Below are 27,075 nucleotides of genomic sequence, written 5' to 3'. Positions count from 1 at the left end.
ATTTTTTAAAAGATTTTATCAATTTGACAGGCAAAGATTACAAACAGGCAGAGAGGCAGCCGGGGGTGGGGGGTGGGGGGCGGGGAAGCAGGCTCCCTTCTGAGCAGAGAGCCCGGAGGGGGAAATGATCCAATGACTCAATGACTCCGGCATCATGACTTGAACCTAGGGCAGAGGCTTTTTTTTTTTTTTTTTAAGATTTTATTTATTCATTTGACAGAGAGAGAGATCACAAGTAGGCAGAGAGGCAGGCAGAGAGAGAGGGAAGCAGGCTCCCCGCTGAGCAGACAGCCCAATGCGGGGCTCGATCCCAATACCCTGAGATCAGGACCCGAGCTGGAGGCAGAGGCTTTAACCCACTGAGCCACCAGGCGCCCCGATAGGCACTTTTAAAGCTCATTTCCCACGTGTAAAAATATGCACGGGAAGGACTTTCAGCAAGAAAGGCAGAAGGTTAAATCGAATTAGGAAATGTGAAGGGGCAACTACATATTTTGGAAAAGTAGTAACATGTTTAGATAGGAAATTTCGGTAAGACATCCGGAGCTTTTTCTTTCATCTTGAACCCGTTACCTTTCTTTCTTGGACTTTGTTTTCCTACTGAGTTGCAAAAAGGTAGGGATGTCCTGAGGCTTAGAGTTGATATCTAGGATTCAGCAAATTCTTATTTACAGAGAAAAAAAATTGGTGATCGTTGTACGTTTTCCAACGACCACAAAGAAAGAGGTGATCTCTTTACAGATAAGAAAAAAGTAGCAATTGCAAGGAATACTTCAGGGGTTCAGACCTGAACAGCGTTCCCACATAATTTTCGAGACTCTAGTTTGCAGTGAAGACTACGTTTTCCAGCGTGCATCGCGCTTCCCGCATGTATTAAACGCCAGGGCGCCGGTACCCAGCCAGGGCGTGTACCCGGCCGCGCAATGCACCTCGGGTATTGTAGTTTTTGGAGGCCCAACCGTTCCAACGGCCCGGGAAGCAACCACCGGAAGTGCCGCCCAAGAAGGTGGAGTCCGGGAGGTGGCGGCGGCGGTGGCGGTTGCCAGGATCCCGCGTTGCCGCCTGAGACCCGTAATATGGCGGGGAGGAGAAGGAGAAGGAAGCGGCGGACCGAGCTGCTCTCTGTCAGTACAAATTGAGTTGTTTGCTTCCTGACAAGGCCCGTGGCGAAGGAGAAAAAGCCTGACCCGGCCGTGGGAGATCAGGTGTGTGCCTAAGGCGGGGGCTAGGTACATCCTCCGTGGGTTCCTCCTGCGAGGCCACGGGGGGAGGCGGAATTGGCGCCCTGGGAGCTGAGGGTGTGAGCTCTGTAGGGAACCCGAACGCTGGGGCTGGGATGCCGGTCTTCGAGCCCAGAGAAGGGCGCCGGGTAGGAGGTGACGGGTGCCCGGGGACCAGCGACACTCCGCGCGGAGGTGATGCTCGGATGCTGACGCTGCCTGGTGGGCCCTCGGGATGGAACCTTAGCAGAGGAGCTGGGGGAGGTGGGCGTGGGGCGCTGGAGTCAGGGCAGAGGGTCCCTGGCAAATAACCTCGGGGCAGAGCCGGGGAATCACCTCCTGTTGATAAAACTGGACCGTTTTTCTTCTCCTAAGATGCTGCCGAGGGAGTCATCCTCAGGGTGTGCTCTGGCCATTCTGAAAGCCGGTTACCACAACCAAAGGCCCTAGCTAGGAGTGCTGTTTATTCTGCTTTGGAGCCTCAGGGGAATAAGCTTGAGGCTAATAAAGCAAATTCTCAGATGCTGCTAGGTGATTCCCACTCTGCTTCTATCTTGTCGTAATCCCAGTTCCCTACCCCCAATTTAGGCAAGTGAAATGCGCCTAGAGATTGATGGGGAGGGCTCTGGAAACAACGAAATGAGGAAGATGACCCCTTTTGCCTGTTTTAAAATTACATTTGAATCCTGCCAGGAACCAACCACTGTCACTGCCCTTCAGGAATCCATAATCTTGTGATAAAAATCATAATAATCATCATCCTCTTAATAATAAAGGCAGTCCTCGTTTGTTGATGCTTTCTGCATGTCCTGCATTATGCTAATTGCCATTACATGTATTAGCTCATTGAGTTCTTGAGACAGATACTCTGATTATCCCTGCATTACGTATGAGGAAATTGAGGCATGGAGATGGTAAGTAAATTGCCCAGAACACACAGCTAGTATGTGCCTGAATAAGGAACCATTCCCTTTATTGTGTATACAAGGAGATTACGTCTTTGGGAGCACTGAGGGGTAAACAATCAGCTAGGATTTGAAATCAAGGCAAGATCAGTTATATGTTACTTTTACCATTCCCTTTAGTGACATTTCTGGTAGAACACTGGTGAGGAGTAGCTAGCAGAAGGATGAATCTATGGGATTTGCAAAGAGGCTCGTTTGGAGAAGGGTCATGGTATAAATGGAGAAGACAAGGCATGTCTGAACTTGATGCAGCTGGCAAATTATTGGTTCAAGTGGACCAGTAATGCCTGACGGTAAAGTACGGGTCAGTAGATTTGTGGTTGGAGTGGTATTTTGTCAAGGCTCCTTTTAAAAAAAAACTGTTGACAGATAATTGTGGTTTGAGAAACAAAGTTCCCCTTTGCTTAATCATATAGGATACGATGCTCATTTTTTTTTTTTTTTAAATAGGGGGAGAGAGAGACAGAGAGAGGAAGGGGAAAGAGCTGTGGGTGAGGGAGAAAGAGAACCCCAAGCAGGTTCCATGCCCAGTGCAGAGCCCAGGGAGGTGCTGGATCTCATAACCCTGAGATCACGACCTGAGCCAAAATCAAGAATCCAGTGCCTAACTGGCTGAGCCACACAGGTGCCTGATGATGCTCATTTAAAAAAAATGATTGCCTTTGCAGTTTAGAGGTACCATTTTCTTCAGAGAATAGGGTCATCCATGAAATGACCATTCTCTAAATTCCATTCTTCCTTTCTAGCTTCTTTGTTGTATAGTCCGCTCTCTTTTTTCCTCCTGGTTTCTCCTGGTTTATTGATTGAGCTAATTACCCTAATTCATTTATTCAATACTTTTATCAAGTGCCTACTGTGTGCTGACGCTGTTCTGTGTAATGGGGATTCAGTGGTGAGCAAGACTGAAAAGGTACCTGTGCTTATGGAGCTTACGTTTTGGTGGAGGAAGACAGACAAAACCCAAGGAAATAAACAAGATAATTTCAGATAGTGGTAAGTGCCATGAAAATTGGGAAGCAGCAGGGCAATGTGATGTGATAGTGACTGATGTAGGGTTAATGTAGATGGAATCGTCAGGGATGGTTTGAGGAGGGGGGCATCCAAGTTGAGACTGAAGGATAGGAAAAGTTCAGTCATGCTCTAGGATCATTTGGTGATTTCTGTAATCAGCCATATTAGCACTTGTATTTGCGTATTTAATGCACTATCATATGCTATAGTTATGCTGTGATAGTCTATTACTGTACATCTGCAATATGCATGACATACGGGTCTTTTGAAGAGATATGAATTTAACTTTCCAAAGCAATGAGGCATATCTATATGATGTTGTTGGAAAAAAAATAAAATTTGCCCTAAGAGTCTTTTATTTATTCCTTACATTTCCCAGACCTTTAAAATAGAATTTCATGCTTTGCTTGTGTACCCACAGAAAGTTTATTTCTTTCATTGTGTCTATGTTCCTGTTATGCTGGCTGCAGGGGTTGTGTTAAGAAATATTTTTGAGTATTTTAGTAGAAATGGGATCATTTGAATTTCTGTTACATTTTAGCTTCAGCATATTCTGGTTCTTAAGACAGCGAAATAGGGTTTGAAATCCAGACTTAAAAATGAGGCCTTGCTATGGTTGTCATGCAGGAAGGTGTGGTGGTTTGTTTTTTTGGCTTGTTTTATGAATATGTTTGCAAAACAATCTCATTTATACTCTAAAGATCCATTTCTTTGAAATTAATGGGATAGTAGGAAGTTTTGTTGATAAGACTACCAGTTGGTCAAAATATATCTGATTTTTTTTCATAATCAAATCAGAAGAAGCTTTTTCTTCATTTCTAATTGTGTTATAATTTATCCCTGACACCTTCACGGAATTTTGAAGTGCCTTGAGGCTTAAGACAGTATCATACTCCATCTTGTTTCATCTCTGCATGTTTCACATCATCAGTTGAATTTTTCTGCCTCCCCCTTCTTTGTTAATTAATTGTTTTAAAATGAACACTTAAAGGAACATTATTGTATTAGTTTTTCTGTTTTCACAGTTTATAACCTTGCTGTTGATGAGTCTGATGATGTCTCTCTTTTTACTTTCCCTTGTTTGTTTAAAGGAAGCAAAGCCAGACTTAATGCTGTGGAAACAGGCAATTAAATATTTAACACTAGCTAAATGAGCAAACTTGCTAGCTAATCCTTCCTGATTACCTTGAATTTTTATAGCCACTGTCACAGTTTTCCAGAAATCGTGAAATTACTGGGCTGATGGTTTTAAGTAGTTTGGTGGTGGTTCCAGTTTTCAGCAATGAAATAGAATTATTACGAGAACCAGCAGATTTTCCACCTCTGACTGATTTGCCCAGTGACCAGGAAGTCAAAGTATATTTTTGAGATGTGAAAGTAATAGACTTTGAACTTCATGATAACAAAAGAATTTTTAAAGTAAATACCCTCTTTTATGTAAATAGCCTTTTTGTCTCCAAAAAATACCCTTTTTGGCTACAAAAGCATTTCCACCTTTGTATGATTTAGTTTTTGCTATGTAGGTAAGTCCTGATAAGGAAAATACAATATTCTATTTTATAATCTAAAGTTAGTGAAGTGGTACAGAACTTTTTTCCATTAAGAATTTTTCACTGGCGAGTTCTTAGTACTTTTTTAGACAAGTCATATTTAAAGATTGGTTTATATACTTACTTGTGTTCAGACATATTTACTATATGAAACAAGGCTTAACTGGGTAGGGTCTTAAGGTGCTTACCTATACTTAGGAATTAGCTGCTCATCAGTATAAAAAAAACCCACAAACCTCTGGGAAGGCAAATTTTAGAAGCTGTGCATTCTAGACATATTTCTGTGCTAAATAAAATTTGCCAAATAATTAAGATATGTTCTTTTCAGCACGTTAAAAAAGACATTTTTTTCTCTTACAGTGTAATTGTGGGAAGATGGAGGAGTATGAGAAGTTCTGTGAGAATAGTCTTGCCAGAATCCAAGAGGCATCACTATCCACAGAGAGCTTTCTGCCTGTCCAGTCTGAAAGCATCTCACTTATTCGCTTCCATGGAGTGGCTGTGCTTTCTCCACTGGTAAATATTCTTTGATTTTGAAATAATCATTTTTCTATAGTGAATCACTAAGATAGTTTACAGAAAAACAAAAGAAAAGCTTATAAAGATTGAAAAATATGGCTCTTATTTAGAATTAAAGAAAAACAAATGAGTTTGCATTTTTTTTTTTTTAATCTACTTGATAGGCCAAGATCCTAGTGTTCCTTAGGTTGTAAGGAAGGGTGCTTATACTGCATTTTTGCTGAGAAAAGCACTTGAATTTATTTTGTGGGGACCCTTTTGGTAATGTTTATCAGAATCTAAAAGTATATGTAACTTTGACTTAGCAGATCCATTTTGGGGAATATCTTAGACTTTCACTTGTCTGTGCCAGAAGAAGTGCGTACAGGTTATAGAGTAGCAATGTTTAAAATAGCAAAAGATTAGCAAACAACTTAAATGTCTAACAGTAGTAGACTAGTTTAACAGACTGTGGTCCATTTTATAGAATCTTATTCATGCGATTAAAATGAGTGCAGTAGACCTAAATGTGCAGGCATGGAAGGTTCTCCACATTCTATTGTAAATCACTGCACACATTATGCTCTCAGGAGCAGGGTAGAATAGTGGTTAAAAGCCTGGCTCTAGAGCCTTCTGGTCTTGGTTTAAATCATTACTCTGGGGCGTCTGGGTGGCTCAGTCAATTGAGGGTTTGCCTTTGACTCAGGTCATGATCTCAGGGTCCTGGGATCGAGCCCCACATTGGGCTCCTTGCTCAGCAGGGAGCCTGCTTCTTCCTCTGCCTACCCTGTTCATACTTTCTCTCGCTATCTCTCTTTCAAATAAATAATAATTTTATTTTATTTTTTTAAAGATTTTATTTATTTATTTGTCAGAGAGAGAGAGAGAAAGAGCACAAGCAGGCAGGGTGGCAGGCAGAGGCAGAGAGAGAAGATGTTGGACTCGATCCCAGAACCCTGGGATCATGACCTGAGCCGAGCTGAAGGTAGCAGCTTAACCAACTGAGCTACCTAGGCGTCCCTCAGATAAATAAAATCTTAAAAAAAAAAAAGTCATTACTCTGCATCTTAGCTGCTATGCAAACTTGCAGGTCCATTTCCTTTATTTGTTAAATGAGGATTAAAAATAGTAGCTACTTCACAGGGTTGTTTTGAAGATTAAATGCTCTAATATACGTACAATGCTTACAACACTACTTGGGTCATAGGAGGTACTTATATATGGTTGTAATATATATATATAAGTTAACTATTTGGATTTTTATATAACAATATTCTTTCTCTGAGAAAGGATAAAGGAATACAGGATGGGAAGGAAAGCACTCTTTCCATTATAAACTCTTTCATATTGATTGGATGTTTTTAAAATGTGTGTGACTTTATTTCAAATCAGGAAATTAATATAATTGAAAGTAACAGAGTTAAAAAAATTTCTATAATGGGAGTTAAAAGATCAGTATCTTTTGCCAACACTTTTAATGAAATTTTCAAACATAAAAATAGAAAGGGTGGCACAGCAGCCATCCATATATATACCATTTAGAGTCCACAATTTTTAACATTTTTGTCATCTTTGCTTTATCGTGTTCATGAATTTATGTGTGTGTGTGTGTGTGTGTACCTGCATACTTTTTTTGTTTTATTGCTGAGCCATTTGAAAATTGCAGATACATAACACTTATCCCTTAAATATTTTAATATATGTATTCTAAAAATGAGGATATCCTCCTACATAAAACCCCAATACCATTATCACACTTTAAGAAAATTAATAGTAATTTTAATAGTATCTAATATCGGTTCATATTTAGATTTCTGTGTTTGTGTGCAAAATGTCTACTTATAACTTTTTTTTTCCTAGTCTGGGTCCAGTCAGAGTTCACAAATAGCATTAGTGTGTTATATTTTTAAAAATCTATTTTGATCTAGAACAGCTCCTCTACCTTTAAAAATAATATTTTTGGGGGCGCCTGGGTGGCTCAGTGGGTTAAGCCTCTGCCTTCGGCTTAGGTCATGAACCCAGGGTCCTGGGATCGAGCCCTGCATTGGGCTCTCTGCTTAGGAGGGAGCCTGCTTCCCCCCAACCCCCGCCTGCCTCTCTGCCTACTTGTGATGTCTGTCTGTCAATAAATAAAATCTTTTAAAAAATATATACATATTTTTTAAAAGATTTTATTCTTAAGCAATTTCTATACCCAGCATGGGGCTTGAACTTACAACCCTGAGAGTGACTCAGCCAGCCAGGCATCACCCTTTGTTGTTGTTGTTGTTGTTGTTGTTTTTTGTAACGATAGTGAATTTTTGGAGACCAGACCAGTTATCTTAATACAATGCCTTATTTTGGGTTTGTCTAATTATTTTTCCATGGTGATATTTTACTTGTCCTCTAGTCCCTGTAGTTCCTATAAACTGGAAATTAAGTCTAAAGGTTTGATTAGGAAAAAAAAACAAAAGTTGGGTCAGAGTCCGGTTAAACATTTTTGGCAAGAATTCTTTAGAGCTGATGCCCTGTGCTCCATATTAAATTAGAAGTTACATAATCTAGTTGTCCCTCTGTTAGCGATGTTTAGTTTGAACACTCACTTTTATAGGTGGTGACTGCCAGATAACTCTTGAAAGTATACATTTTCCCCTTTTTGATTAGCAAGTAAATTGTGGAATGATTCTTTGGTACCATGCAAATAATAATTTTATAACAGGGATGCCTGGGTGGCTCCGGTGGTTAAGTGTCTGCCTTTGGCTCAAGTCGTGAAGAGCCTGCTTCTCCCTCTGCCTGCTCCCCGCCCCCCCCCCGCCTGCTTGTGTGTGTGCTTTCTCTCTCTCTCTGACAAATAAGTAAATAAAAACTTTAAAAACAATTTGTTTAAAACATTTTTATCAGCCAGTTGATAACATATTGCTTGATTAGTTTAATATGGACCAAAATATCTGAGCCTTGTTGTTTAGGGTCTGTGACTCCGTCAGTTACGTATTTATCAGCAAAATCTGATGCTTATGGACCTTAATTCATGATTTTATGTTGTATGTGATCGGTGAATAGCATAACTTTGGAATAATTTTTTATGATATGTTTTCCATTTGCATTATTCTAAAATAAGTCTTGGGGCACCTGGGTGGCTCAGTGGTTAAGCATCTGCCCTCGGCTCAGGTCATGATCTCAGGGTCCTGGGATCGGGTCCCGTATGGGGCTCTGCTCAGCAGGGAGCCTGCTTCTCCCCCTCTCTCTGCCTGCCTCTCTGCCTACTTGTGATCTCTGTCTGTCAAATAAATAAATAAAATCTTTAAAAAAATAAATAAAATAAGTCTTGACTCCTTCATGCAGTGACTAAGCTTCTTAGAACTTAATAATTAAGATTTAAATTCATTAAAAAGATGTAATGCTTAGAAACTTCAATTTTTTAGGTGAATTTTATTTTTTCTAGAAGGTACAATGAATCAAGACCAAATGTGTTCTGATTTTGTAGGCAAATAAAACATTATCTGTTTTTTTTGTCATTAAGCCTTTAGACATTTTCTTGAAATAGCAAAGAGATAAAATGTACACTGATTAGAAGATTAGAAATTGAAGAACCTGATCCTGTGGGGTAAGATACTGCCAAATGAAAAGCTCAGCAGTGGCCAGAAGGGCTTATTTTACCTCTCATTTTAGAGCATTTGAAAAGTGAACAGGTTTTTTCCTTTCTTTTAACTTTTTATTCAGTTGAGAATAATTTACATGCAGTAGAACGCACAGAGCTTAAGTTCTAAAGTTCCAGGAGTTTCAATATATGGCATACACTTGTGTAACTCATAGCCATACAGAATATTTTCAGACCCACAGAAAGCTCTCCCATGCCCCATCCCATTCATTGCCCCCACCCACCGTTAGATTTCTCCCCCTGTAGTTTTACATGTTGTACATTTTAATCATTGTGATTCAAGGCTTCCTGATTTTAAGATGTTTTTATATTTATGAGAAATAATTACATATTTCTGATGTTTTGCAGCTTAACATTGAGAAAAGAAAGGAAATGCAACAAGAAAAGCAGAAAGCACTTGATGTAGAAACCAGAAAGCATGCTATTAGGAAGAAAGCTCTATTGACTCGGGTCCAAGAGATTCTTGAAAATGTTCAGGTGTGTAATGTAGGCTTTTTAAAGTTATAATTAAGAAATCATGAGGTACACATTAATAATAATTTTTCAGAAATGCGTTTGCACTTTCTAGTTAGTTACCAATATATTTCACTGTTATGTTTGAGAATCTTTGTGGTTTGTGATATTCCATTGCAGTTACTCCGAAGAGCATTCAGTTCCTTGTTAGTAATGCACCCAGTACTTGAATCAGAGGGTACTTAGACAATGGAGCCCTTCCCTGAATATAATTGCTTATTGTCTGTGTCTTATGACTCTAAAAACATGGAATTCTCAGTGACAAAATGATGGAATTGACCATTGTAGTTTACCTCTGAACTATTCAGACTATTGAGTCAATGACCTTATTCTCATTCTCTGCTAAAGTAAATAACTGCCCCCCATTTTTTTTTTTGATGAAATTCTCTTAAGTACACAAATGTAATTTAGATTACATAAGTAGACTTGTCTAATGCATCTTAGATCTAATCTGAAACCATTTAAACAGTACATTCATGCCTTTTGCAATTATTTTTATTTAGCGAATTTAAATTTGTAAACAATTCGTTTTAAGGTCTGGATTATTTCATACTAAAAAAAAAAAACATGAAGTACATTGAACAAATAATTTCTGCCATATACAGCTGTTTTGCTGGTTACATCTTAACATTTTTTCATAATCTTAGGGGTTTGTAGTTTGTTTAATTCATCCTAGATGACACTGGTACAATGAACCTTAGGCTGTTTCCCACTAACTGCTACCTTCATTTGTCTGTGGGTAGTGGAGTTTAATTTGCACATTACAATGGCTGTCCATTTTAACTTTAAAAAATATAATATGTAGCACAATAATAGGGGTAAGTTTTTAATTTACTAGGTGTTTCATATTATTGAAACAAAAACAGCATGTCATTGTTGGTCCAGTGAGGGATTATATCAAATATATTATTAATGAGATTGTTGAGTCTTAAAGCTTCCAACATTTAATAGAGCATATACGTTGTTAAACTAGAGAGTAATGAATTAATTATGCAGATAGAGACATTTTATATCGTACAAATAGATGTCTCCAGTCTCTTTTACCTATAAAACCTATCATTCTTTGATACATTTTTGTTGTTATTTATATTCTCTAACCAAAGGCTCATTTTAGTAGTACACAAAAAACATAGCTGTAGCTGCTGTATATATAAATGTGAAATGTGAAGTATTTTAAGGAAACAGTTTATTTTTCTTAAGCCTATGAACATGTTTATGGATTTTGTGAATGTGTTTCCCTTTTGTTTTATTTTGGTGCTGAGGTTGTGACTAAGTATATTTTGTTGTGCTGTTTATTGCATACTACCTGGAAACCATTATATGTCTTGGGATTTGTAAGGTATAACAGGAGTGCCCTATGATCTAGGAAAAAAAAACCACATACATAACAACCTAAAAATCTTAATATTCAAGATTCTGGAGTCTGCATTGATATGGCAATATGATAATTTCTGTCAGTTTAATATATGCTTATATAATCTTTAAAAGCCTTCCAGTTCACTTTTTATTCTTTTGCAACGTCAAATTATTTAGATAGAAATGTAATTTTATTTTTTCTGTTGTATCTCTTGTGTGTTAGTTGTTCTCGTCTTAATTTATAAAATTTTTATTTATTTTGCTTGTTCTAAAACTCATTAATGGGTTGCTGTTTAAAATGTTAGTTAATCAAATAGAAATTTGCTTTGGTGAATTAGATTTTAAGGTGAAAATCTTCTTATTTCTAAGTAACTTCAGCTACATGGTTGAGCTATCATTTAATACAAATTTACCTCATCATATAGAAGGATTTTAGTTCAAATCTGGTGTAAGCATGTGGAAGGCAGGAGTCTTGTTACTGAATTATTTTTGCTTAATATCCTAGAGAAGTTAGCTTTTAGAGTTACTCAAGTAAGAAATTTAATTACTTGCTATTTATCTCATACATTGGTATTCTTAGTTTTCATGGGAGGACCCAGTTGGTGACTTTAATAATATATAATACAGGAGAAAGTTAAGATCGATCTATTCCAAGATTAAGTTGTGCATGGATATGTACATATAGATGTGTGTATGTACCCATTCACATGTGTGCATATTTGTATCAGATTAGATAATTTCCTTTTTTTCTTTTACTCTTTTAATAAATAGGCCAGGATGGCCAATAGATGTTTTTATTTTTTTATATATTTTATATATATATATATATATATATATATATATATATATATAATATATATATTATTTTTTTACTTTATTTGATTTATTATTTTACTGATTTATTTTTTATTTGATTTGATTTTTTAATCAATAGATATTTTTAGTAGTAATTTGAGCCCCATGTGATACATGATACAATAGAAAAAGGTTGTCTTAGTTTTTGTCTGTGTTTTCAAATATTAGAATATTTGAATTTTCTATTTCAATTTTAGAAAATAATGAAATCGAAGGCCTTTCTTTGCAGTGAGGAAATAATAATTTTTAAATTTTCTTTTCCAGGTTAGAAAAGCACCTAATCCCAGTGATTTTGATCCATGGGAGACTGAAACAGTTTATTCTGATTCAGAAGTCAGAAACTTGAATGTCCCTTCCACATTTCCAAATATCTTGCCAAGCCCTACTGAACACTCTACTTTAGGAAAGCTTGAAAAGACAACTGGAATTTTGCCATTGAATCATGAGGACCAATTTAAAGCTAATGGGACAGATTCAGCTAGGGACTCAGAATTTAATTCTCTGAAGCACTGTGATAGTTCAGATGTTGTTACCCCCGTGGAAAAGGAAGCTTCCGCAAAGATCCCCTCAGCAACCCCTCAGGAAACTCTTCTGTCCGATGGTCTCTTCCCATCCAGTGAAGAACTGGACCCAACACTTTTGGAGGAAGTTACTCCAGATCCCTACATAATGAGTCTTCAGAACCTGATGAAAAAGTCAAAGGAGTATATAGAAAGAGAGCAATCTAGACGCAGTCTGAGAACTAGTGCGAAGAGGAGTGTCCACGAGAGTCACTCAGATAAGGAAAACGAAGCTGTGAAAGTGACCGACTGTGGGAAGGAGAAGGCGTGGCCTTCCAGACCCTGTGCTTCAGTGATTCCGGACAAACCAAGCCTTAATAAATCAAATGTTCTTCTCCAAGGTGCTTCCACTCAAGCAAGCAGCACGAATGAGTCCGTGTTCGGTAGCTTTTCTAAAGTGGACATACCCGTACGAACTGGCCATCGCACTGTTTTAGACCCCGAATCTGATTTTAAAGTCATTCCCACTTTTGTTCCCGAGAATAACATTATCAAAAGTCTTACTGGTTCATATGCCAAATTACCTAGTCCAGAGCCAAGCCTGAGTCCTAAAATGCATCGAAGGCATTCGAGGCCATCATCAGCATGTCATATTCTTATAAATAACCCGATAAATGCCTGTGAGTTAAGTCCTAAAGGAAAAGAGCAGACAGTAGACTTAGTTGTTCAAGATACTGATGAAAAAACAAACATACCTGAAACTGTGCCAAAGTTACCAGTTGATTTAGTAGGAGTTTGTCCAAGCAAGGTTTATGTCACCAAAAATACATCTGAAGCCATACAGGAAGTGGTTGTAGGTAAATCAAATCAGGTATGCCAGTCTTCAGGAAATCAGTTAGGAAACAAGGTCATTCCTGGACTTGCCGTCGTGGAAGGTCAGTTAACGTCCGATGGGAGAGGACCACCCAAGATGGACAGTACGTGTCCTACAATGCCAAGATTGCATGAGCCATATGCCACCAGTCAGTGTATAGTGAGTCAAAACTTTGGAAGCGTGAGTGCCCTCAAGTCAGCCAGTGTGCTGGAGAAAAACACCTGTAATTTACAAATGGAACTGAATAAGTCTTATGATGTAAAAAACCCATCTCCTTTATTGATGCAAAACCAGAATGCCAGACAGCAGATGGACACCCCTACAGTGGCCTGTGGCAATGAACTGTTTTTGGATAACAGTTTTGAGAAAGTTAAACGGAGACTTGATTTAGATATTGATAATTTGCAAAAAGAAAACTGCCCTTATGTCTTAGCGACAGGAATAGTTGAACAGGAAAGGCAGCATTTGCCAGAAAAAAGATACCCCAGGGGATCTGTCTATATGAACAAGAATAAAATGTTAGAAAGTAGTTTCAAAGGTAAGGAAACTTTGAAGTGTTTGATTCCTGCCAAGCAGATGGCACCTTTATCGAATACTTTTAATTGACATTTTGAAAAACAATAATAATTGTCCTCATCTGTATATCAGGGTTTTTCATTTCATTTCTCTTACTGGAGAACCTATAATTAGCTATTGTTTATTGCCATTGGATAGGCTTTCTTAAAGCCTTCTCTTGTTTCAAATATGAATCTTTCACAGTTCACTTTGTATCACAGAGAAAATTGTTAGTGACTGGAGGAAAAAGTTCTTGGATGATACATCGCTCATAGTCTTAATCTAGTGTATTAATACGAGATCTTCCTTTTAGATGGCCAGTGGTTTCTAATATTTTCATCAGTCTGTTGTTTCATTTGTAATCAGATCTTCATGTAGTTGGTCTTTCAGTGAACCCTTTGACATCAGCTTATTAGAGAAAAATCGTAAATAAGGCTCGGAGTAGTGTTTTAAGAATGACATCTTTATTGATAAAAATTATTTCAAATTTCTTTCATATCTAATGTCATATTAACAGCAACTTGTTAAAACATGTCTTAACTCCTTTGTTGTTGCGGTTCATAATTCTTCATTACCGATATGGAAGAAATGAGTCAAGTCAGTGAAGTTCTTGGACATAAACATTTCAGCTCCAGTGTGATCTATACCTTCCTGAAAAAAACCTTCACATTCTGTAAAATCGCACACTAAAAATAACAGGGTTTATGGAAAAATAGGGTTGGGACAGATGGTTGAAAATCTGTGTAACTTTATAAGAACTCTAATAAAAAACATCAGTGGGTCCCTGGGGACCTATTCAGATGGATAGGGCAGTGTAACTGGTGGCCGTGTCTGAATACCAGAGGCCCACACAGCTAACTAAGGGTCAGACCTGGCAGAGCTTTTGAGAGGATCACGGCCAGTGTGAGGGAGGTGAGGCCAATCATGGAGGCAGCCAGCTTGCTCTCAGAGGAGCCCCTGGGCAGCGCTCGGTTATGACATTCTTAAGATGGAGCTGAAAGCTGAGTGGACTCTCACTGTTGGTTGAGTGGTTGAGCTGAGGAGCTTTGTCCTTTTTTGCTGAAAGCTGTATTTTTTGGGAAAGATTTTATTTATTTATTTGACAGAGAGAGAGATCACAAGTAGGCAGAGAGGCAGGCAGAGAGAAGCGGGGGCAGCGGGCTCCCAGCCAAGCAGAGAGCCTGATGTGGGGCTCGATCCCAGGACCCTGAGATCATGACCTGAGCCAAAGGCAGAGGCCCAACCCACTGAGCCACCCCTGAAAGTTGTATTTCTACTGCTTTTCAGCTCCCCTTTGCCTGTGGAAAATTGCACACAAATGCAAATTGTTGTAGCTGAATAAAATGTATTTAGGAACAAATGATGGGAATACCGTAGCAGATAGATAATATGATTTTTTTTAAAGATTTTATTTGATAGAGATCACAAGTAGGCAGAGAGGCAGGCAGAGAGGTGGCAGGGGAAGCAGGCTCCCTGCTGAGCAGAGAGCCTGATGCGGGGCTTGATCCCAGGACCCTGGGATCATGCATGACCTGAGCCGAAGGCAGAGGCTTTAACCCACTGAGCCACCCAGGCGCTCCAACAGATAGATAATATAATATACTTATCTTCAGTGAAAATCATTGACTGTATATAAACTGATTCTTTGAATTCAGTTGAATTGTGATGCATCCATGAATAGGTACTGCATCAATGTAATACTTGGAATTTCAACATCTGAGAGTGTCTTACCTCTTTCTGTTCAGTAAGTTGCATAGTCACAATGGTTGAATGAATTTTTTAGTTTGCAATTTAAATATCTAAAATTTTAATATCCAGTGTTATTTGGAAACTGAAGCTGAGAAGCCTTACATTATCAAAGCAACATTTATTTAAAAAACCAAAACTAAACAAAACTAGAAACTACAATACCGGAGATCTTGGAGAAGGACCAGAGTCAGAAGAGAGTTGAGATGCAGATGCAGATGTGAATCGCATCTTGAAGTTAATTTGAATAAGGAGAGTTGATTTGAGTGAGGAGAATCTTTTTTTTGTTTTTTAATATTTTATTTATTTAAAATGAGAGTACAATCAGTGGGGGCGGCAGGCAAAAGGAGAGGGAGAAGCAGGCTCCCCTGCAAAGCTGGTAGCTCGATGCGGGGCTCGATTCCACAACCCTGGGATCATGACCCTAGCCGAAGTCAGTCACCTAACCAACTGAGCCACTCAGGTGCCCTGAGTAAGGAGATTCTTGACTGAGCAGATAGTCTTGGCTCCACCGGTTCAGATCATGGTGGGATCTGTTGAGTGAGTGGGGATGGTGGCGACAAGCAGCCTCCGTCGGTAGCACGAAATGCAGGGCGTGGCAGAAGAGAATGTGGCTCCGAGTGAGGACCTGGCTCTACCTTGATTGTGTTACATCGGACCCAGGAATGTATCTTCGGTCAGATATTAGTAAATTTTCTAAATTTGAGGGGATGTGTTTCTTTTCAGAAGGCGAGGAGATATTAAAAAGCAAGATGTTAGCTTTTGAAGAAATGCGGAAGAGGCTAGAAGAACAGCATGCCCAGCAGTTATCGCTACTCATAGCTGAGCAGGAAAGGGAACAGGAAAGATTGCAGAAGGTGAGGAATTAAAACGTAGGGATATGGGACTGGTAAGTGGAATTTCACTGGGGGTAATAATGAATTTTGGTCACCTAAAGGGTACTCGTAGTTTCTTCCCCTGTATATCTTAATCTCTGGAGGTGATTGATTTTGATGCATGGATATTGCCAAAGTGTGAGGTTTAATATTGAACTCCTTATCGAAAAATAAAGGCATAATTCATCAAAAGGATACTTTATCGAATCCTTGATTCAAAACGTTTAGTATTTTTCAAAGATTTTATATATTGATGCTGAACTATGCATTCTGCAAGAATGTATTGTAAGAACAAGGATACTTGTTTGAAGATTTCATTGGAGGTAGGAAAACTTGAAATTAATCATTTGCTGATAATTACCCATTACTTTTAGCTAAGCCTAAAGTGATGGTATTTTGGTACATAATTCAACAGAAGATGTAGCACGTTATATAATACACTGCTAACCTACAGGAAATAGAAGAACAGGAGAAAATGTTAAAAGAGAAGAAGGTGATTGCAGCTGAAGCGTCTGAATCGGGCAGCAACAACGCGGCGGACTTAGAATGGAGAAAAATAAATGAGTCTGGTTTGCTGGAAACGATGCTGTCTCAGGTGGACTCGCTCCGTCCTTCAAACTCAAATAGCTCTGGTAAATATTTTCAAAATTCTCTTCCGTTGGAAGAAATTATCCTATAGTAAGATATTTTACTTTCAAACTCTAGCTCCATCCTTCAAGTAATCCCATTTGCCAGCTGCCCAGTAAGTAGTGAAAAATGAAGTGAGAGCAGATCAAAGACTGGTGAGCAGGTGTTCATGAGAAAAGCCACCTGAGCCAGGAAACTGTCAGGATATTTGACTCAGAGCCCAGGCTTTGTTAATTCATGCAGCAGGAGATGTGCTTCAACTGAAAACACAGTTTGCCGTGTCTGCAGTGCTCTTGAATTACATCTAATTCTTCAGACCCAGCAAGAGCTTATCTCCACATCTACAATTATCCTGAGACGCTGTTTGTGTGGAAAAGATCCATCTGGTGCAGAAGCGTAAAGCCCATAAATATTTCACATCCGCACGTGGACTAGTTTCAGAGGCAGTTGTTATTCTTAGCGAGTCACAAGTGTTTTTTTGGATGTTCTGCATATTCTGATTATATGACGTCAGGTATAACTCTGTACATGTATTTCTCTAGGTTTCACAAGTTCTGCCCTGCAGCACAGCTTTGCTTCTACAAACGAAGCACCCTTCTACCTCTGGGGCTCATCAACTAGTGGCTTGACCAAGCTCTCAGTAACAAGGCCTTTTGGAAGGGCCAAACCTAAATGGTCTCAGGTGGGCGAACTTAATGATATTTGTGTGTCTATCTAGCTATCATTTTTAAAGAGTTACATTATCGGGGCGCCTGGGTGGCTCAGTGGGTTAAAGCCTCTGTCTTCGGCTCACACTGTGATCCCAGAGTCCTGGGATCGAAGCCCCATGTTGGGCTCTCTGCTCGTCTAGGAGCCTGCTTCCCCATCTCTCTCTGCCTCTCTGCCTACTTGTGATCTCTGTCAAATAAATTAATAAAATCTTTTTTAAAAAATGAGCTACATTATCTTAGGTTGTACAGATGAGGACAGATGTTTGTGCCCTACATCAAATAGCTTGGCACTTCTCGGAGATGACCGCACACAGAGCATACATGTGTAGAATTCAGCTCATTGTAATAGACTAAGGATTATAAGGCTCAGATTCTTAACTCATGGTGTCTGTTTGATTTCTTCTAGGTTTTCAGTCCGGAATTACAAACAAAATTTAATAAGATAACTGCAGTGGCAAAAGGATTTCTTACTCGAAGGCTTATGCAGACAGATAAGCTGAAGCAACTTCGCCAAACTGTAAAAGTAAGGAGTTGGTCTGTTGTTTCTGCTTCACTTCTGGCTCAGTTTCTCAGTCCAGCGATGGCTAGTCACTAGCTAGAGGTGACTCATTAGTACAGAACTTAGGCAGATCAAACATTTCTTAGTCACTGCAATGTAGGCGATTATAGAAATCTGATTAATCTCATTTAAATGACTTTTTAAAGTGCGTAAATGAAGTAGTTTCTATATGTCTCACCTCAAAGGGAGTGCTCTTTGACTTCTGGGAAGTAATAGTTTTATGTTCTCAGTGATTTTGAATTGGCTGAGAAAAAAATCAGAAGGAAATTCCAGTGATCATGAATCTTTCTAGAAAAGTGGTTTTTGAAGGAGTATTTCGTCTTCCAGGACACTATGGAATTCATAAGGAGTTTTCAGTCAGAAGCACCATTGAAGAGAGGAGTTGTTTCAGCACAAGATGCTTCTCTTCAGGAAAGAGTGTTAGCTCAGGTAAATGCACGTGTCCTGAAGGCTTTTAGATGGAAATTTCTATCTCTCCCCTCATTTAACCACTGAAAAGAGGTTTTAATTAAAACTTTAACCCTTTGGAGGCACCTGGGTGGCTCAGTCAGTTGGGCGTCTGCTTTCAGGCCGGGTCATGGTTCCAGGATTCTGGGATCCAGCCCCACATCAGGCTCCCCGCTCGGTGAGGAGCCTGCTTCTCCCTCTCCCTCTGCCATTCTCTCCGATTGTGCTCTCGGGCGCTCTCTATCTCTCTGTCAAATAAAATCTTAAAAAAAAAAAGAACAAACTTTTTAGCCCTTTTCCCTTAAAAGTGTAAGAGCACAGAATATTACTAAACTCTAACCTCCTCTTTTTCAATGGGGACAATGTTTTCTTCTTTTGAACCTAGTTGCGAGCCGCCCTCTATGGTGTTCATGACATATTCTTTGTAATGGATGCCGCTGAAAGAATGTCTATTCTCCATCACGATCGAGAAGTTCGCAAAGAGAAGATGCTCAGGCAAATGGTATGTTACGTGAGTTTTTAGTGAATGAAGAGTGGAAAAGAAAAACTATTTCTTCTACACTCAGAGAACTTCTGGTACTTCTGATACCAGATGTATGTTTTTCCCCACGCCAATCACTTCTCCCACACCAGTGGGGGGTCCTACAATTCTGGTAGTTGGAGTTGGAGTTTTAAGAGTGAGATACTACAAGACAAGGAGGCAGTTAAGACTTCCTCCCATCCAAAGTCTCAGGTGTCACTTGTACTTCTGACTGACCAGCTATAAAACAGGATTCCCATAACCCTGCCTTTGGGTTTGATAATTTTCTTGAATGGCTCACAGTAGTTAGGGGATTGTCTGGTTTACTGTATAAGGACACAAGTGAGGATACAGATGAAGAGACACATAGAACAGGGACTGGAAGGGTCCTGAGGGCAGGAGCTTCTGTCCCTCCGTGGAGTTGGAGTGTGCCATCTTCCCGGCACATGGATGTGCTCATGGAAGCTCTCTGAACCCCATCCTTTAGGTATTGCTGTGGAGGATTTATCATGTAGGCATGATCAGTGATTAACTCAATCTCTAGCCCCTCTCTTGTCTCTGGACAAGGGGATAAGCTTCTACTCCTGCTTGGTCTTTCTGATGACTGGCCTGTACCTGGGAGCCCCTTCTAAAGGGGCTTATTGGAACAAAAGATGCTTCTATCACCCAGAAAATTCCAAGTGATTTATGAGCTCTCTGTCAGGAACTGAGGTCAAGACCAAATATTAGAGCAGAAGATGCTCCTACCATCACCAGCTCAGCTTCCTAGGGTGTTAGGAGCTCTGTCTTAGGAACAGGGGTCAAAGATCAAATATCAGCAGGAACGAGGAGTAGAGACCAATATATTTATTTCTTCTTACTTCACATTGGGTTTCTGGGTTGGGGGTAATTGATACCAAATCTCATTCTCTATTTTGACTTTAGCATGTTCCCTACAATTTTAAGCATAGACCGGGTTCCCAGGATTACCAGCAACACTTAACTCTAAAGACAGATTTAAAAGAATTGGGTATTGTTTTGTGATTAGATTTTGGAGTTGAAGCGTTCACTGTTGTTTGGAAGACTTCTAAAAAACTATCATGGCTCCTGATTGAATTTCCTTTGAGCTATCAGGTGGATTTTGTCTTTTTGGAAACCAGAGTTTTTTGAAATCTGTCAGTGTTGGAGGTGTGTGGTTTGAATCAGTGATCTTAAATAGGTCAATAAAAGAAAAGGAAGCTAAATTTATATTATCTTATTGAGAAAAATAATTATACAAGAAGTTGGACTGTTTTAGTACTAAAGACAGATTAAGTTAAAGTTTCAAATACTAGTAAGAGAAGCTTTTCCATGCAGTCTGAGATCATCCCTGTATTATTTTAGTGGTATTACTGGTACCACTCAAGCTTTTTGGTTTGTTTTTTCAAGGACAAAGTGAAAAGTCCACGAGTGGCCCTGTCGGCTGCAACACAGAAGTCTCTCGATAGGAGGAAGTACATGAAGTAAGTTTTCTTTGTTTCATGTCACCTTAATTCAGTTACTAGCAAAGCAATTAATTTTAGTCATCTGTTGGTCTATTTGTGTATTCAAATTAGATAAAAGCTCACTTTTCTACAGCTCAGTTGATAGAAATCCCTTTTTTTTTAAATATTAAGTTTTATTATTCAGGTGGTAAAATCTGATTTCATCTTTAGGTTAAATGTATCAATTACTGAAGGAGACTAAGTGTTCACTTGTGTCATCATAGCCACTCAGCCTTAAAATTAGTTAAATTTCATATTCAGTATTAATTTTACATCTTTTGAATATATTCTTTGTCTAATATGCAAAAGACTTCATGGGAGGAAAACCTAATGCCAAGAACCAGGATTGGTAACTGTCTTAGTAAGCTGCTTTTTTCTAGAAAGTAATCTCTAGTGCACTGAGTACAGTTGAGTAGTACAGCAACCTGTAAATGATTTGTTTCTGTCATCCTGCATCACATCCAGAAGTGTTTTCTCTCCTTTTCTAAATACAATGTTTGTGTGTCCTTATTTTTATGTTGTATTAGAGCTGCTGAAATGGGAATGCCAAATAAGAAATTTCTGGTTAAGCAGAATCCTTCCGAAACAAGGTGAGAAAAATCACTTCGTCTCTGTGAGAAACTATTTATCTATTTAAAAAAAATTATAAATCCCAAGCTTACTTTCTGTTCATTTAGTTCTAACTTTAGATCAGTAGGACAGTCTCTTCTGGCTAGAGGAGTGAGGAGGCGCCGAGATCCATATTAACACTGGGTCATGTACCTGGTTACATGTCAGACCAGGTGTTTCTGGACCTTTCTTTAGGATATGCCATCTCAGGTAGAAATTTCAGCACCCTATGTCCCAAGCTCAGCTCATAGCCCAGGACTAACTTAGGTTACTTACTAAAAAACCTTAGTGGCTTCTGGGTGGCTCAGTCAGTTAAGTGTCTACCTTAGGCTCAGGTCATGATCCTGGGTCCTGGGATTGAGCCCCATGTGGGACTCCCTGCTCAGTGGGGAGCCTGCTTCTCCCTCTCCCTCTGCCTGCCCTGCCCCCAGGGCACTTGTGCTCTCTGTCTCTCTTGCTATCTCAAATAAATAAATGAAATGTTTAAAAAAATAAATAAAAACCTTAGAAAGCTAGCTTAATATTTCTGATCTTATTTCTACTTTTACAAGAGTGATGCCAGTTGGATGTTTGAAAGGAAAAGTCGGTTTTTTGTAAAGTATATAAAAATAAATTACCTAAAAACACAAGAGTTAAACACATACATTGGACATCCTGACAAAAACCTAAGATTTGGGCTCTCAAGTGAGCAAAATATAAGTACTCTATTAATATGCTTCAATCAGCTTGATTTGCTGTGTGGTATTATTATATTGGCCTATCTGCATAGATGACTTCCCTCTCACCGTTAATCATCTTTCATCTGTTAAAAGAAAAAGCGGGAAGGGAATGAATTTATGTCCTTCTCTTTTGAATTAATTTTTTACTTTGTCAGCAGAGTCCTTCAGCCAAACCAAGGACAGAATGCACCCGTTCACAGGCTCCTCAGTAGACAAGGGTAAGAAAGCCACCACCGCAGGGTATTTTAAAACATCCAAATCAAAATTAGCTTTGAGCGGGAAACATAATTTAGCGCTGTTTACTCAAAGGGTAACTATTTTACAAATGTGATTTGTTCATAGCATTATGAAGATCTTTTAAAGTTTTGTGTTCAAAGATATCCCTTGGGTGTACTGTTGTGTATTATATTTTAATTATCATCTTACGTTGGCATGTTTTTACTTTTCATTTCATACCATTTTACTCATTAAGAGTTGTAAGCATCCATATAGTAAGCTCAGCATCACCAAAGTGATTCTCCAGCAAAGCCTTCTAGTCCCTGCTGAAGCAGGGTCGCTTCCTTGCTGTGCGCATGCGTGAGACTTTCGTCCTTTTCGAGCTTATTTGTACTTTGAACCGTTGATGCACTGTGGTTGCTTTCTCTGAATGTTGAACATTTAGACCTTAATGCAAGTGACTTATTAATTTTTTTATATTCAATTAGAACCCCTAAGACATCAGTGAAGGGGGTTGTGCAAAATAGACAGAAGTCTTCACAGAGCAGAGTGCCTAACAGAGCGCCTGTTTCAGGTGTGTAGCAAATGAGTTCCCGAAGCCCGTTCAGCAGAAGGACGTGCACGAGCTGCCCCGTGATGCAGGCCACCCTAGGGCAATACCTTGTCTTAACTTGCCACCATAATTTGGGCATATTCACCATCATTCCTGCAAGTGATCGTCTGTGTTAGTATGCTGTGGCAGTCAGGAGATCGTAGTAAACCTGTGGTTCCAATCTTGATTTCTGTAATGAAACGCTCTACATTTTTTTAATCTGAAAAATTTATAGAATTACACATGCTTAATTCAGAAAACTTTTCTATACATTAGTAAAGTGTAATAACCGATGCCTAAATCTACGTGTTTGTTCAGCTTTGGGGAAGTGTATCACCCGGGAATATTTCTATCTGCATGTAAAGCCATGAAAAATTTCTCCCTCTGGCCACAAGATCACATGTGAATATGCCAAGTGGGGGGGGGTAAGTTTTGTTTTTGTTGTTTTATGGATTTTAAATTGTTTATGGTGGCAAGAAGACAAATTTAGTATTAAGCTAATGCAAAGCTGTTAAGCTACTGTTTTAATATTTTGTGGGTATCTTTGTTAAGACACATTGATAAGCTCACCAGAAATTATGTGATCCATTAAAAAATACTTTCAAAGTGCTTTGCTTTAACTGCACTGCTTTCTAAACATTTAGAAGAAACCTAAATTAATCGCTAGAAAATGAAGATTAAATCTCTAATCAATTCTAATCTTCCATTAATATGCAATTAGGCATATTTCAGAGCTTTTATTACTAAGTGATTTCCTCCACATTAGGAGGGAATGAACAACATAAATTTTCTCGTGTTACTGCTATTTGTTCACAAAAGTTTGAAGAGGGAATGAGATGTACTGATCATAACTTTGAAGTGATTGCTGACTTTTTGCACTTATATGGTGAATTTAATTCATTATGTTGCATATGTAGAGTATAATATAAAAGGTCATCTTTTGGAAGATGCTGTGAGTGACAGTCAGTGGGGTTGTTTTAAAGGAGACTGTGTAGCTGAAGATCCTGCTTATTCCAGAGGTGTTCGGAATCAGCTGGTTTGAAAGGTTTCTGGAAGAACTCAGACCAAACACCAGATGTGTTGCTTGTGAAGTTCTATGGAATTTTAAGACCTTGGCATTTTTTTCCCATATTAGACTTATATATTGTGACAAATCCTGGCCAGTTGGTGATTCACTGAGGAATTAGTATTGTTTTGTGTGATATTCTCCACTTGCCATGGTGATGACGATCCACATTCTTGTCTCATGCATTCCATCTCCACTGTTTGTCCCTCGTGAATCTGTAAGAAAAAGAACAAGTAACGCTCAACAGTATGGAGGATGAGTAGGAGGTCATTGCCGTTAGTAACGTACTGAAGTTCAGTATCTAGAACTAGTGTGGTTTAATTGTACTGCTTCATAATTATTAATACAAAGGAACTTACCACATATAATTATTATATATCTAAACAAGTACAAAATTTCCTGTTTTTTTCTAAAGATTTATTTGTAAATGAGTGCCTTATTTATACAAATGAAAAAGACTAGGATTTTATCATTTTACATAAATTGGAAATTTGGGATATGCCTGACTAATATTCTAACTGAATTTCAACATAGAGAGCCATAGTGGCAGTTGGGAAAGATCATTCTTTCTTGCTTAGATTTTTAATGACCTGGATTATGTTTGAGACAAACTTAAACTTCATGCTTTATTTTGATGTGCATGGAGAATGAACCCTTTATTTAGCAATTGATAGAAAGCTCATTTTTGTTGTGATGATAGACTTTCATACTCTTAGACCGAAGTAGGATGCAAAGGCTTATAGTTTGCTGCAAAGCAGTTAAAGTTGTTTATAGTTCTTATAAACTAAATTGCAATCTCTGATCTCATGTTTTAAAACATTTGCTCATTTGATGTCTTGTGCTTGACTCAGGAGTTTATAGTGACATTCAGAAGCCACTAATTAAAGCAAAGTAGAAGCAGTAATGCGAAATGGTTGTTAAGTAAAACAACAAATCAGGTGTAACTGGGTTCTCCGAGTCTGCTTCTGGCTGCTTCTTAGGCACGTGACCTACTCTCCCATGTCTTGATTTTATTATCCTTAAGATAGTAGTAACAGTTTCTACCTTGGGATTATTTATGTAAGGATTAAGTATGATCATGTATATCGCTTAGCTCGGTGCCTGGTTTACAGTGAACATTAATTAATTGGAATTATAGAAAAATTGACACTGAGAAATAATAATAGTTTTGCTCTATTTTTAGGAGTATATGCAGGAAAAATCCAAAGAAAGCGGCCAAATGTTGCGACAATTTAAGAAGACAGCATTCTTTAGGATGAACAAGGGGCGGGTGGGTGCGGGGCTACACGCTTATGATTTTTTCCTGCGCAGGACTCTTTAGTTAACCCTGGACTGTTTACACAGGCAAAGTGACATCAAAGGGCTGAGCAGTTATCTGCAAACTTGATCAGTCTGGCTGTTTCCTTCTCTACACCCTCAGTATCCTCTTAAGATTAGGTTTGGGTGAAGACACAGTAGTATTTAGTAATCAACCATCTCTGCTTAACCGGTACAAACACAAGTTTGTTTTCTGTACCCAGATGTCTGCTGAGAATGTTTTTTTGTAAATTTCAAGGACATTTGGATTTATTTCTATAAAATGTCAAAAAGGTGTGATAAATTACAAATATGTTTGGAAACACAAATTTCATTTACCTCTTCTTAATGATTGCTAAATTTGATAAATTAGATACTGTTCTATTTAAGGGAGAATTACTGCAGAAGAATGTTTTTCTTTGGTTTTATAAAACTTAAACACTGGTTAATCTCTCAGTCTTCATATTCTTGGACTTAGAGTATAATCTCATAGGAGAAGACACTTGCCTGCTGATTGTGGTCCCTCCAGAATTTACCACAGAAGGAGCTGGGGGCCACCGTTTTGGTCACCAGTGTACATTCGTCTTAACCACTAGTTGTCTTGTGCAGAAATGTTAGGTTTAATGTAGGTTACCCCAGTACTCTTGGAAACACTCCTCCTAAATCATAAAATCTTTCTGTGGAGGGTAACAAATTAGGGAGATAGCACAATCTTGAAGGTAGTAGCACCTAGGAGTGAATCCATGCGTCCATTCTGTAATGTTGAGTCACCTTGCATGCACTTCTGTTTTCTTGGTGTTTTGCACATTTCGTTCCTTCATAGTCTGTTTTTTCTAGCTTGCCTGATTTAGGAGACACTAAAGGGCTATACAAGAAGTTCAGACTTTCCAGTGGGATAGTAATATTGTTGAGTTGAAATTCTGCATTACTGATATATAAGGTTTTCATCACTAATGTATTCATTTAAAATAGAAACCAAAAAATGTTACCAAGGGAACATGATTTTATGGAAGAGAATGTCACTGTTAATTTATCATGCCATTTCCAAAAAGGGCTTTGTGCTTCTCACATAAAATTGGGACTGTGTACACTTACTCTTTCTAACTTGAATTTTAAATAATACTGGTATTTTGAAAATGCAGACTATATATATTCTTAATATCCTTTTAAGAAGGTGGAGATAAAGATTGTTTTCTCCAATTTTCTGTCCTATTTAAAATTTAGCTGTTACATCCAGCTGTAGATAGGCAATAATAATCTACTCTGGGTGTAAACTTGATTTTCTTTATTGAGATATGTATCATTTATTAAATGAGTGAGGCAGGAAATCAGAAGACAGTAAAAAATGTCTGAGTTACCAATTTTTTTATTTGTAGGCAAAGTGTATCAAAATATCTTAATATGATAAATTGTGCTTTATCATTCTGAAAACTCAGGATACACCTTACTCATATCATTGTGGGTCTTTCCAGAAAGAAAAGAGATGCTACAAGTCTTGTGCACAATAATGCAAATTAGCTAAAACAAATAGTATGTTTTGGAGAAAGTTAAAAGTAGCTTTAGATGAAGGTTGAGAAATGGGAGTGTTTTTTGTTTTTTGTTTTTTTTACGGTAAAAGCATGTGTGTTTTACACCTATTTTAATGTTCACAGCTTCTTCTCATAAAAGTGCCAGAAATTGTTTTGTGCTTTTAATGGATTTTTTTTATTTATATACATTATTTTTGTTATTTTTACTTTGAGTGGAATGTTCATTAATGTAAATTGTATTTATTTTTATACTTTAATTTTCACTAGTTTTGCTTCTAGGCAAAAGGCAAAATAAACTTTTCATCTTAAAAGAAATCTAGTTTGATTTTTATTTACCAGCAGAAGGACCACTGAGGGATAGATAATGGAAAAATCTCTGGGCAAAACATTAATACTGTAATGATCTTTTTTATAATTAAAAGTCCCATGAAAAGTGTGTCCTATTTAATGTGTAACCTATACCAGTGCTTTGTCCAGCATTTGATTTTGCACCAATGGGACTTTTCAGGAAGGGAAAGTTCAGGGGAG

At 38.3% G+C, this 27,075-nt stretch overlaps 1 protein-coding gene across 8 annotated transcripts; it reads left to right on the top strand.

Annotated features, from left to right (window-relative positions):
• Positions 1-976: 976 nt before the first annotated feature.
• On the top strand, positions 977-26,449 carry CCP110 (centriolar coiled-coil protein 110). Of its 8 annotated transcripts, none has more exons than XM_059154678.1 (16): positions 977-1,205; positions 3,033-3,178; positions 5,107-5,262; positions 9,230-9,358; positions 11,870-13,517; positions 16,010-16,137; positions 16,610-16,787; positions 17,325-17,464; positions 17,899-18,015; positions 18,379-18,480; positions 18,884-19,000; positions 20,426-20,499; positions 21,048-21,110; positions 22,004-22,066; positions 22,553-22,638; positions 24,906-26,449. In XM_059154678.1, the coding sequence occupies exons 3-16, from the start codon at positions 5,122-5,124 to the stop codon at positions 24,956-24,958; spliced, it is 3,039 nt and encodes a 1,012-aa protein (XP_059010661.1). In that variant the 5' UTR covers positions 977-1,205; positions 3,033-3,178; positions 5,107-5,121; the 3' UTR covers positions 24,959-26,449. The 8 variants fall into 8 exon arrangements, with proteins under 8 accessions (XP_059010661.1, XP_059010658.1, XP_059010659.1 ...); XM_059154675.1 differs by having other exon boundaries at positions 978-1,205; positions 16,007-16,137; XM_059154677.1 differs by having other exon boundaries at positions 979-1,205; positions 16,007-16,137; positions 22,007-22,066.
• The last annotated feature ends 626 nt before the right edge of the window (positions 26,450-27,075 follow it).

The sequence above is a fragment of the Mustela lutreola genome, chromosome 17 (genome assembly GCF_030435805.1).
Source record: "Mustela lutreola isolate mMusLut2 chromosome 17, mMusLut2.pri, whole genome shotgun sequence".
In the NCBI taxonomy this organism is placed as follows: domain Eukaryota; kingdom Metazoa; phylum Chordata; class Mammalia; order Carnivora; family Mustelidae; genus Mustela; species Mustela lutreola.
This window is presented reverse-complemented; position numbering and strand designations above follow the sequence as displayed.